Source organism: Cygnus atratus, chromosome 16 (assembly GCF_013377495.2).
Source record: "Cygnus atratus isolate AKBS03 ecotype Queensland, Australia chromosome 16, CAtr_DNAZoo_HiC_assembly, whole genome shotgun sequence".
NCBI classification, from domain to species: Eukaryota; Metazoa; Chordata; class Aves; order Anseriformes; family Anatidae; genus Cygnus; species Cygnus atratus.
This window is the reverse complement of record NC_066377.1, coordinates 1,836,639-1,847,666: the sequence shown is the minus strand read 5'-3', so window position 1 is coordinate 1,847,666 and position 11,028 is coordinate 1,836,639. Positions and strand designations below refer to the sequence as shown.

Below are 11,028 nucleotides of genomic sequence, written 5' to 3'. Positions count from 1 at the left end.
CCCCCCCGTGCCCAACGGGAGCACCCTTAGGGTCCTGGGAGCAGGGTGGCCCAGGGCCACGTACGATTTTGCCGTGGTTTTGCCCATCCCAGGGCGCTTTGATGCCCGGCCACTTCCCCGGACCACGCAGCCCCCCCTGCAGCCCCCTCCCGTCCCGGTGCCAGCTGCCCAAACCCCCCCCCCCGGCCCCGGATTAGGCAGGGGCACGCGGGGTGAGCGCGGCACAGATTCAGATCAAAAGGCGCGGGGGGATTAAGGCCTTTGGGAGGTGCTGGCTTTGCCCGGCGGCACAGCCGGTGGGACACTGGGGAGGGGGCTGCGTGGGGTCAACGCGTGTGTCCCCCCCCCCCCCACCGAGCAAGGCCGGGGGGGGCTGCCCGGCCTCGAGCCGGAGCTGGGGCGAGCGTGCGGCCGCCGCTTATTGGCAGGAGGACGGAGGCAGTGAGAGGAGGCAGTCAGGTGTGGAAGAGGCATGAGGGGAGGAAGGGATGGAGCTGCGCTCGTGACAGCCGGTGCCGAGCGCTGGCGCGCATCCCTCCCCCTGCGAGGATGCAGCAGGGCCGCCCGTCCCTCTGCTGCGTCTCCGCCGTCCGCAGCTCGCAGGGTGCCCCTGAGCCAGGTGAGGGGGGCACGGGGCCGGGGGGCGGCTGCGGGTGCACCCCAGGGTGCGGGTGCAGCCTCCTGCTCGGCAGAAAGAGGGGCGGAGGGGATGGGGAGGCTCGCTTGGTTTTGGGGGGAAGGATGGATGCGCTGCTGGGGGCGGCACGGGGAGGAGAGGGGAGCTCGTGGCGGACCTGGGGGCTCCTCTCCCTTTGCCCTCCCCTTGCTCCGATGTGCTATGTGCGAGCCGTTTGTCCTGGCTCAGCACTCCCTCCTCTCACCTGCACCAGGAATTTGGGGTCCCTGGTGCTGGGCTGGAGGAGCAGGAGGCTGGGGAGGTGCTGCTGGGGCTCTGGGCTGCACCACGGCCGCTGCAGCCCCCGCCACGGAGCAGAGCCTCCGACGCTCCCTGCTCTGCCGTATTCCGGGCTGGTTTCCCCCCAGTGGTTCCCCCCTCTCCCATCTGCTCCCACTCTGGCTCTCCTGCCTCGCCTCCAGCCCTGTTCGCTGGAGGAGGAGATGCCCACGTCCAGCTGCTGCGTGAGCCCTGGTGCTCTGCGGTCCCCACGGGTCCCCCAGCCCAGCCCCGTGTCCCGCTGGTGCTCAGCATCCCCGCGGGTCTCGGTTCCATTTCTTTCCTGCAAAATCCCCAGCTCAAGGGCAAGCCCTTGCCGTATGAGACCGACCGGGCACAAAGTTTTATGGTTAAGCCGTAATTTCCTGATGGTGGGGTTAGCAGGGGACAGCTTGGCGGCGGTGCTGGGAAGGGGCACTGCACCCGGAGCTGGGCGGCCGCTGTCTTCGGCTCCCATCCACGTCCCCAGCCTCGGTCCCCCCGCAGGGCAGCGAGGTCCATCCTGGGAGCAGGGAGCTGCCCACAGCCCTGTGACACAGCCACAAGCTCTCCCTGCTCCGTTTTTAGCCGCTTTGTCTCCTCGTGAGTCAGAAAGGTGCTCAGCCGGTGCTGGTGCTGCGGGGGCTGTGCTGCCCGAGCTGGGGCCGACGAGCTGCTGCCCCCCGGGCTCTTCCCATCGCGGGTGCCCGCAGGCTGTGCCCAGATCCCCTTCAGTCGTCCCCAGCTCCGGCCTCCCCTCCTGGGAGGCTGCTCTGGAGCTGAAGCGCTCGCGGAGCCAGCTCTGACACTCGGCTTCTCATTTTCCGCTTCCCGGACTGATCCAGCGCCTCCAGTCCTCAGACAGGTTTATTTCTGTACCGGCCGTAAATCCAAGGGGCACCGCTCACATCCCGCTTCCCCCCTGCCCAAAGGAGTGCGGGAGAACCCCGTGAAACCTCTTCTCCCTTAAAATCCCTGGGGACGAGCAGCAGCGGCTGTTCTCCAGCCCCGTCACCCTCCACCCTTGGTTATTTTTCACCGTGGATCGTTTCTGGTCGCTGTTTTTGTGGGGTTTCGCTCTGTGCCTGGCTCGCTGGGGACTGAGCAGGCGCTGGGGGATGCTCGGGTCTCTTATCCCAGCCGGCTGCCCCTATCCATGCATATCCTACAGCAGCAGCCGGCCCCTTTGCCCCCCAGCTCCAAAGGAGAGCTTTCCCCCTTCATCACAACGCGATTACATGAAGTGCAGCAGCCTGAGCTTATTAAAAGGGGCGAGGGACAAAAAGTGGCCGTTGCCGATGGGTTTTGTGTGCTGGTCATCGCCTGGGTGAGCGCCATCGGGGTGCCCAGGGTGGGTTTTGTCCCCCCGGCACCTCTCCAGCCCTCGGTGGGGACGGATCCATTCCGGTCTGCGGAAACCGGCTGCGCTCTTCCCCTTTACGCGCCCTGCCACATGGGTGAGAAAAAGGGTTTTCTGATGGGTTTTCTCCCCAGTGAGGGGTTGGTGGAGAGGGAGGGGATTCCAGCAGTGGGTACGCTCAGGTCCATCGGGACACGGGGCTGCAGCCTGGGGCTAAAAGGGGCATTTCTGGGCAATGCCGCTGGGTGAACGGATGCCGCCGCCGCCACCTCTCACTCCCTTTCCCCCCGCAGCCGCCGCCGCTCACTTCAGCTTCTGCCGCAGCCTCCTGGAGCACACGGTGTCGGCCGAGAACCTCAGCTACCGCCTGCAGCGCAGCCCCGGCACCAGCCTCACCTGGCACGACGGCCGCAGCCAGCGCGCGGAGGGCGCCCGCGCCGTCAAGCTCCTGCGGCAGCCGGGCACCGAGGGCGCGCAGGTACCCGCGGGGCTTGGTGGGGGGCATCGTCCCCACGGCCGCGAGGGGGAATGAGCCCCGCGTCGGTTCCCCAGAGATCCGTTTTTCGCAGGGTCAGGCCTTTAGGGGATGGGTTTTTGGGGGTTATTTGGCAGGGTGTGGGTTAAGGGGGGTGAGGAGGGGATGGGACGCGCTGGGTGAGCCCGGTGCGTCGCCTCCTCCGCGTTCGGAGGTGGAAGTTGGCACGGCTCTGCAATAAATGTGCCAGCACCAAATTCCTTATATTGCCTTAAAGTCCCGGAGCATTTTGGCTTGTCGTTTAGGAGGTAAATGGTCCAAACCTGGCTACAATTCTGAACTTTATTGCATGAATGTGCATTGCTGAAGCAGTGAGCCCGAAGTTCCCAGCCTTCACTTCCTTCCCTGCCTCTGTGCTGCTGTGGGAAGGGGTAGGAAGGGTCCTGGGGGCTTGGAAACCCCGAGCACCAACAGCTCCGCAGCTTTTGGTGCTTCACGAACCTGAGCTGCTGATGGCGTGAGGACAGGGCAGCAGCGACTGCATGCCTGAAGCCCTTGGGAGAGGCATTTGGAGGCAGCAAATCCAGCCGGTGACCGCTGGGAAGAAAACCTGGGAGATGAAGGGGCACAGCCTCTATGTGGGGACGTGTTCACATGCTGGGGGCCTGGCTGGGGGGTGCCAGAGGGGAGCAGGGCCCCGTGGTCACGCCGGGATGCTCCCGGAGCAGCAGCAGGGCCTGGCTCCCGCACCTCCGCACGGGGACAGCGGGGACGCAGCAGCCGCTCTCCGGGCCCCTGCACTTGTCTCGTCCCCCCCGTCTGTCTCCAAGTGCCTCCCAGCGGGATTTGGGGGTGCGAATCAGGGCTTTAATTGTGCCACAAACAAGGGAAAACGCCCGAGGGAACGGAGGTGACGCCAGTTGCTCGCTGCAGGTCCCCACGCAGCGGCACGGGGACGGCTCCCCCCAGGCACCCCCCGCTCCCGGGCACCGCTCCTGCCTGCTCGCCTCAAATGCCAGCCTCTGCCTTCACGGCTGAGGGTTCATCAGAGAGACAGCGCGGCTCAGCCGCCTGGAAAACCGGCCCGGCACTCCTTATCTCTCCGTCCCCGCCTCGAGGAGCCGGCAGGGCCACATCCCGCAGCCCCTGGCCCCGTGCTCGGCTCCGTGGGGCCGCGTGGCCCAGGCAGGCGCTTCTCCGATTTGTGCAAACGAGCTCAGCCAGCGCGAGGACCCGAGCTCCTGGCTGGGGAAATCGCAGGCCGTTGGTCACCCCTTCCCCCGCGACTCCGAGGCTTCGTTGGGTAATAGCTGCCGGGAGCTCCCCGCTATTTCCGCGCGCGTGGCGTTGGGAAGGTGGCGGTGGTGGAGGCAGCCTCTCCGCTTCTCATCGCCGCTTGGAAGGGAACCCCGGGCACGCAGCCCCCAGGACTGCCAGGAGCCCACCCAGCACCCCCGTTCCCCCAGCCTGAAGCCGGGTGTGAAATTTCCTCTGCTGCAAACCCTGCCAAGCCCATCCGGGGAGCGCTTGGGCTTCACCTCGTGGCCGTATCCTGCTGCAGGACGGCCTCTGGTTATTTATCCACCACCTCCCAACTTTGCTTTCTTCCCCCTTGTCTCCTGCGGCCACAGCGAGGGCTGCTTGGTCCCTCTCCGGCCCCAGATGCACCTCCTGCACCTCTGCTTTTTCTGGGCCCCCGGGGGTGCAGCACCACCCACACCCCGGGGCTCACCGGAGCATCCCAAACCCCTCCAACCCTCCACCACCTCCCGTTCGCCGCCGCTCGGGGACGTGCTATCGGTTTCAGTAACCGCAGGATGTCTGGAGACCCCGTTACACTAATTATCTCTGCTCCTCTATTAGGCATGCTTAATTAGCCAATGTTCACACATCGAGGTCGGCGCTGGCGCGCTGCGGTCCGAGCGCCGCCGACCTTTGCGGTGCCGCCAGGTTCCCGTGCCGGCTCCTTGTCCCTTTGCTGCCCGGGACGTGGGAGAGGAGCATCCCCGGAGGGACCCTGGGAATCCCGTCCCCTCCTACTCAGCACCAGCGCGGATGGGGCTCATCCTGCAGCCCCAGCTCCACGTGAGGCTGCCCTGCGGGAAGTGGCCTCGTCTCCCCGCGCTGTTCCGGCTCGTGGGGTTTGGTTCGCTGCACGCCGAGATAAATCCAGGCTGCAGCAGCCGCCTTGGGAGGCTGCAGCTGCTGTGACACGGGCGAGGAAATGGAGCCGGCGGGTCTGAACGCTCCAGCACCGCGCCGGGCTGCGCGGCTGCGGAGGGAAGGATGCGGCACGCGCGCCCCAGCTCTCCGTTAGCATCCCCCGGGGGACATTGGGGACCCCCAGGGTGACGCCCAAGGGTGGCCCTGAACCCGTGCGATGCTCCGCTGGGCCGGGAGGCACCCGGGGAGCTGGGGCTGGCTTCCTGCTGCTTCTTCTGAAGGCAGCGTCCCTGGCAGATGGGATGCTTCCCAGCACGGGGGGGTTTGCTCCTCGTGGCGCTGAGCCCCGCTGACGCCTCCCTTCTCCCCCCCCCCCCCCCGCAGGGCCGTGCCTGCGATCACTATGGCATCTACCACACCAGCCCCACGGTGGGCAGCCTTACCAAGCCGGTGGTGCTCTGGACCCAGCAGGATGTGTGCAAATGGCTGAAGAAGCACTGCCCGCACAACTATCTCGTCTACGTGGAGGCCTTCTCCCACCACGCCATCACAGGTACTGCGCGCGCCGCCCCTCGGAGCTGCTGCTCGTCGCCCAGAGCAGCTCCTCGGGGTCGCCTCGCACAGGTTTTTTGGGTGGCTGGGGTCTGGGGCAGGCTCGGGTGCTTGGGGAGGGTGCAGGCTGGGTTTCCGCCCCCTCCCTGGTGAGACGCAGCTGGGGCGAGAGCTGGCTCCAAAGCAAACCCGCTCCTGGCGGCCAGCAGGCATCTGCCCCTGGTCCAGGGTGGGCTGGGGTTTGAGATGAGCACAGGCAGCGTAGGGGAGATTGTCTTTGTAAAATAGGGAAGAATTAAGATCCCCTGGACCTTTCTTTTTTTTTTTTTTTTTGGATTTTAGCAGCAAAATGTGCCTCCCACGCACACCAGCTGGTCCTGAGTGGTGCTGCCCACGGGTCGTGTCCTGAGCCGAGGGGCTCGGGGCCACCCTGCAGACCCAGGGCAGGGATGGTGGCTGTGACCCTTTAGTACCAGCGTTGTCCCCGTCCCACCACGACACGTCCGTGGCCGAGCAGAGCTCCTCAGAGCTCTGTGGGGTCGGAGCAGCGTTAAGAGCTGCTGCTCCATGGAAGGTGCTGTGAGCAGAGCTGCCGGGCTTCATCCATCCCCTCCCCTCCCTGCCCCAGCAGCAGCAGCGTGCGGGGACCAGGGCAGAGCAGCGGGGACAGGCGGGAGGGGGGCAGCACAGCCCCGTGCCCGGGAGGGATGTAAAGCCCTAATGCAAGAGCTCAGCGAGCTCTTGTGTGGGAAATAAAGGGAGCATTAGCTGGGAAGCGAGGACAAAAGCTTGGATGTAAATCCCTCCTCTAATAGCCCCTGGAGTGGAGGAAAGTGGCCGGATGGGGACGGGGGCAGCAGCGCTAATGGGTTTTGATGGGTGCCCCGTTTCCCCCGCCCGCCAGCCTGCGTGGGGTCAGGAGAATGCGTCCTGATGCGGGAGGTGGAGCGGAGAAAAGGAGAAATGGAGAAATGGAGAAAAGGAGAAATGGAAAGCTCCTGCCCGTAGGGACGGGTTACGTGATCGCTGGAGCCAGCACCTTGACCTGAGGCTGGCACCGTGAGCTGCAACCCCATGCTCTCCAAAAACAGGGCCACCCGCCCCGATGAGGCCAGGGCACACGGTGTGAGGCTTCTGTCCTGTCCTGTCCTATCCTATCCTATCCTACCCTATCCCATCCCATCCCATCCCATCCCATCCCATCCCATCCCATCCCATCCCATCCCACCCCACCCTATCCTCTTTCCCTATAGACTGGGTCCATGGGGTGGAAGGATTTAGGATTTTTAAGGATTTCATCCCTTTCCCCGCCCTTGCTCCCACCACATGTACGCGTGTCCCCAGGCGGGGTGCTGAGCAGCGCTGTGCTTGCAGGTCGGGCGCTGCTGCGGCTCAACGGGGAGAAGCTGCAGCGCATGGGCATCGCTCACGAGGCGCAGCGGCAGGAGGTCCTGCAGCAGGTCCTGCAGCTCCAGGTGCGCGAGGAGGTCCGAAACCTGCAGCTGCTCAGCCAAGGTAGGCTGGGAGGGCAGGGAGCTGAACCCCGGCAGGTCGTGGCCCTCTGCGGCCAGATGGGTGAAAAGGAGAGCAGTGGTTGCGAGAGCCAGGGCCACCCGGCTGCCCTGCTCCAGCGGCACGGTGCTGGTGCAAATCCAGCCCGTGCTGCAGCTGGGACGGGCTGTGGTGCACAGGGAGAGGTCGTGGCGCACAGGGACAGGTCGTGGAGCACAGGGAGAGGTCGTGGAGCACAGGGACAGGTCGTGGAGCACAGGGACAGGTCGTGGAGCACAGGGACAGGTCGTGGAGCACAGGGAGAGGTCATGGAGCGCAGGGAGAGGTCGTGGTGCTCAGGGACAGGTTGTGGTGCTCAGGGACAGGTCGTGGTGCTCAGGGATGGGTCGTGGAGCACAGGGACAGGTCGTGGCGCACAGGGACAGGTCGTGGCGCACAGGGACAGGTTGTGGAGCACAGGGACAGGTCGTGGTGCTCAGGGACAGGTCGTGGCACACAGGGAGAGGTCGTGGCGCACAGGGAGAGGTCGTGGAGCACAGGGACAGGTCGTGGCACACAGGGACAGGTCTTGGAGCTCAGGGACAGGTCGTGGCACACAGGGACAGGTCGTGGCGCACAGGGACAGGTTGTGGGGAACAGGGACAGGTTGTGACACACAGGGACAGGTCGTGACACACAGGGACAGGTCGTGGCGCACAGGGACAGGTCGTGGAGCACAGGGACAGGTCGTGGAGCACAGCACCAATGCCACTTGTGGCAATTGGCATTGAGAGGAAGGGGTTCTCCAGGGCTGGCTCCACCGTGCCACCCTGCAGGCTGTTTATTCCTTCCTCTCCCCTCCTTGTTCCAGCGTCTTTTGGAAATGTCTCCTAGCTGCTCCGTCTGTTTGGCAGATTGTACCAGCACTGTGAACCGAGCACCTCCGGGATGGACTGTGCACCGCAGATACGAGACCTGAACCGCGTGCTTGGAATACGAAGAGACAGCTTCCAAGCCACTCTGGGGCTTCTCTCTTTCTTCTTCTCTCTTTCTTTTCTACGAATACGTTGCTGTGCAGAGATGGGATGCTTCCTTCAGCAGACGCAGCTCCCAGCCAGAGGAAGAGGAGCAGAACGGCCCCGGGGATGGATGAACTTGTGCCCATCTGAGCCTGACCCTTCGCAGGGCGAAATTGCAGAGGGAAGACGGCGACGAGCGGGGCTCAGCCTGGGCACGGCCACCCGCGGGACAGACCGGAGCCACGCACGGGACGCTGAAACCTTGGGCACGTGAGCGGCGTCCCAGCACCTGGAGGTTCTCAGCACGGCTGGGGATTGCTCCAGGCTCTGCCCGTGTCAACGCCTCGGAGCTTGTCCGGGGAGCTTTAGCTTTCTCCTCAGGCTGGGCTGTCTTCCAGTGCCCTAGGAGATAACGTTGTCGGTAGCGAATAAGATGGCCTGATCAGGCAAAAAAATGAAAAGCAGGGCAGAGCGGCCAGCGCCTGGCTCCGCTTTGTGAATTAAAGAGGAGCTGAAGCACCCATGGCAGCAACCCAGGCGGGGTTGGCACGCCGTGGCCGTGCTCCGGAGGACGCTGCGCCAGGAGCTCTCTGCGTCCTTCGTCCGTCCTCGTCCTGCGGCCGCCTGTCTGGGCCTCCCATCCTCCGGTCCCAGGGGTTTTATTTATTCCCCCCTCCCAGTGCTGGCCGGGCTTTGGCCGGGCTCCTTGCAGAGCTCTGCCTCTCCAGGGCTTTTGCAAACGCCTGACCCTGGCGGGGGCTGGTGGCGGTGCCACCGATGCCAGCACCGTCCCGATAACCCGGTGATGATTTTGGGGGGCGATGGTTCCTGCCGAGCCGGCAGGCAGCACCCCAGGGCCACGGGCACCAGCTGCACCCCGGACTTGGCAGAGGTGGGCGCCCAGGAGCCAGTGGCCGCCGCGCACCGCTGCCTCCTGCTGTGTGAATAAAGTCAGGCTGGCGTTTTAGTTTGCTGGTCTCCTGGCTCGTCCCACGGTTTGACCTGTTCCCTGCTCAGAAGTGTCCCCGGCACACCTGGCAGCAGATTTCCATGGGGGTGGATGAGCAGAAAAACTGCTGTTTGCTCAGGACTAGCAAGGATGATGATGGCACCCAAAGGTTTTTGGTCTCCTTAGTAAAACCCCCAAGAAAAACGTTCCTCAGGGTGCTCCAGGCACGTGGAGGTGCCCAAAGGGTGGCACCCGGTCTGCAGGTGGCTGATGTCCATTCGTGTGCTGCCCTCGCTGCCGGGGGGGACAGGCAGTGAGCCGCAGGGCCCGTCTGCAGGCAGCCCCCCTGCCTCGGGGGCTCCGCTGCTCACAGCCCCTCGCCTCCCTGCGAGCACACAGAAATCTGAATTTCTTCTGCTGCTGCTGCTGCTGACCTTTTCAAAAATGCAGCCAAATTGGCTCCCCTCACCTCGCTAGGACTTCACCAGCAACAAAGCTGAGCGAATTTATTGAATTTTAAGAAAAAGAAAGAAAACAGCCAGGGGGAAAAATGATCTCTCCTGCAGCGGCGGGGCTCGTGCCAGCGCTCCTGGCCGTGGGCTGTGCCGAGCCAGCTGCGGTGCGCAGCAGAGCCCTGCGCAGGATGCGGCCCCATCGCCTCCTGATGCATCCCCGATTAAATCTCTGAGCCTGGTCAGATCAGGGCTAACTAAAGCCCGTGTAAGAAAACCCGTGGAGAAGAGCCAGCTCGATTCCCCCACCACGTCCCTGCCCCAGCGATGGGTAGCGGGGTGCGGAGGCAGCCGGCCGGTGGCACCGGGGTGGCCAGCAGCTGGTGACCGTCCCCGTGGGGCCGGGTGCTCTGCCCCGGAGCAGCCCGTGGCTGCTGGGCTCCTGCTGCGGGCGAGCATCGTTAGAGGGAGATGCTGAGCTTTTTTGGGAGAGCTCCAGAGAGGCGAGGAGGAGAAATGGCTTCTCTCACGGATGCCGCTTCGGGCTGTGCTCACGCAGCGGTTCGGTGGCAGTTTTGCAGTCAGGGGACACAGAGCGGGGCTGCGGCTGTGTGGGGCCACCCGTGACCCCCTGGGCCCCCCCCCAGTCCATCCCAAGGCCCCGCCGTCCCTTGGTGGGACCCCTGATCCGACTCCATCTGCCACATCCACCCACTCCAGACTGCACTCCAGCTCCTTCTGGCTCCTCTCCTGCAGCCAGAAACCCACTGAGCAGAGGGACCCCACGGAGAACCCCCAGGTACCGGGGTGCCCGCCTCCCTTCTGGGGGGCTGAGGGCAACAGCTCTGCTTTTTTTTCTGCACCTGCTGCAGCTGGAGCAGCCTGGCTCTCGCGCGAGGAGGAAGAAGGGGGCAGGAACCCCACCAGCGCCCCTGGCTGAGCGCAAAGCACGACCCTCCTGCGGGGTCCCTATGGCCCACCGAGGGATTCCTGGTGAGGACGGGGCTGGAGGAGCAAGGGGAATGCTGCAGGCAGGACAAGGGGGTGCCCCGGCCCCCCAGAAGCTGCCCTGGTGGGGTGAGCGCCGGCTGAGCCTTCATCCCCACCAGGATGGGGATGGGGAGCGCGGAGCATCCCTTGAGCAGGCTCTGGACCATGGGTCCTGTGCTGCACAAGTGTCTGGCGCCACCTAATGCCCTCGGGTGTCCGAGGGGACCCGGGCTGGGCTCTGCAGGGACACATTTAGAAATCCCTGGGCCACTGGGTGCTGCACCGGGCCCGGGGGCACAGGAGGGAGAAGGGTGCTCCGGGCCGAGCGAGAAAATGTCCTCTATTTATCTAGCGCTTACCTGCCACTGGTATTCCAGGCACTGCCCCAAAGCAAGCAGCACCAGACAATGAAACGCAGATTAATAGGGCTCAGATTCAAGGAATATTAAAACCAGGCAACAATCAAAGTAAGCAGAGGACACCAGCGAGCATAAATCAGCCCCGTGCAGCGGGCAGGAGGATGCGGGCAGCAGCACCAGGGCGGCCGGGCAGGGAACGGCCGCGATCAGAGCGCACACGACCTGGACGCGTCTGATTCACTTCTTCTGCTCTTGGCTGTTGTTTTTTTTTTTTTTTTTTTTAC

At 64.5% G+C, this 11,028-nt stretch overlaps 1 protein-coding gene across 1 annotated transcript; it reads left to right on the top strand.

Moving 5' to 3' along the window:
- The first annotated feature begins 549 nt into the window (after positions 1-549).
- Positions 550-7,954, top strand: SAMD10 (sterile alpha motif domain containing 10). The gene is made up of 5 exons (XM_035548380.2): positions 550-619; positions 2,582-2,772; positions 5,317-5,485; positions 6,859-6,999; positions 7,890-7,954. Exons 1-5 carry the CDS (start codon positions 550-552, stop codon positions 7,952-7,954), a joined length of 636 nt encoding a protein of 211 aa, XP_035404273.2.
- Positions 7,955-11,028: the final 3,074 nt, after the last annotated feature.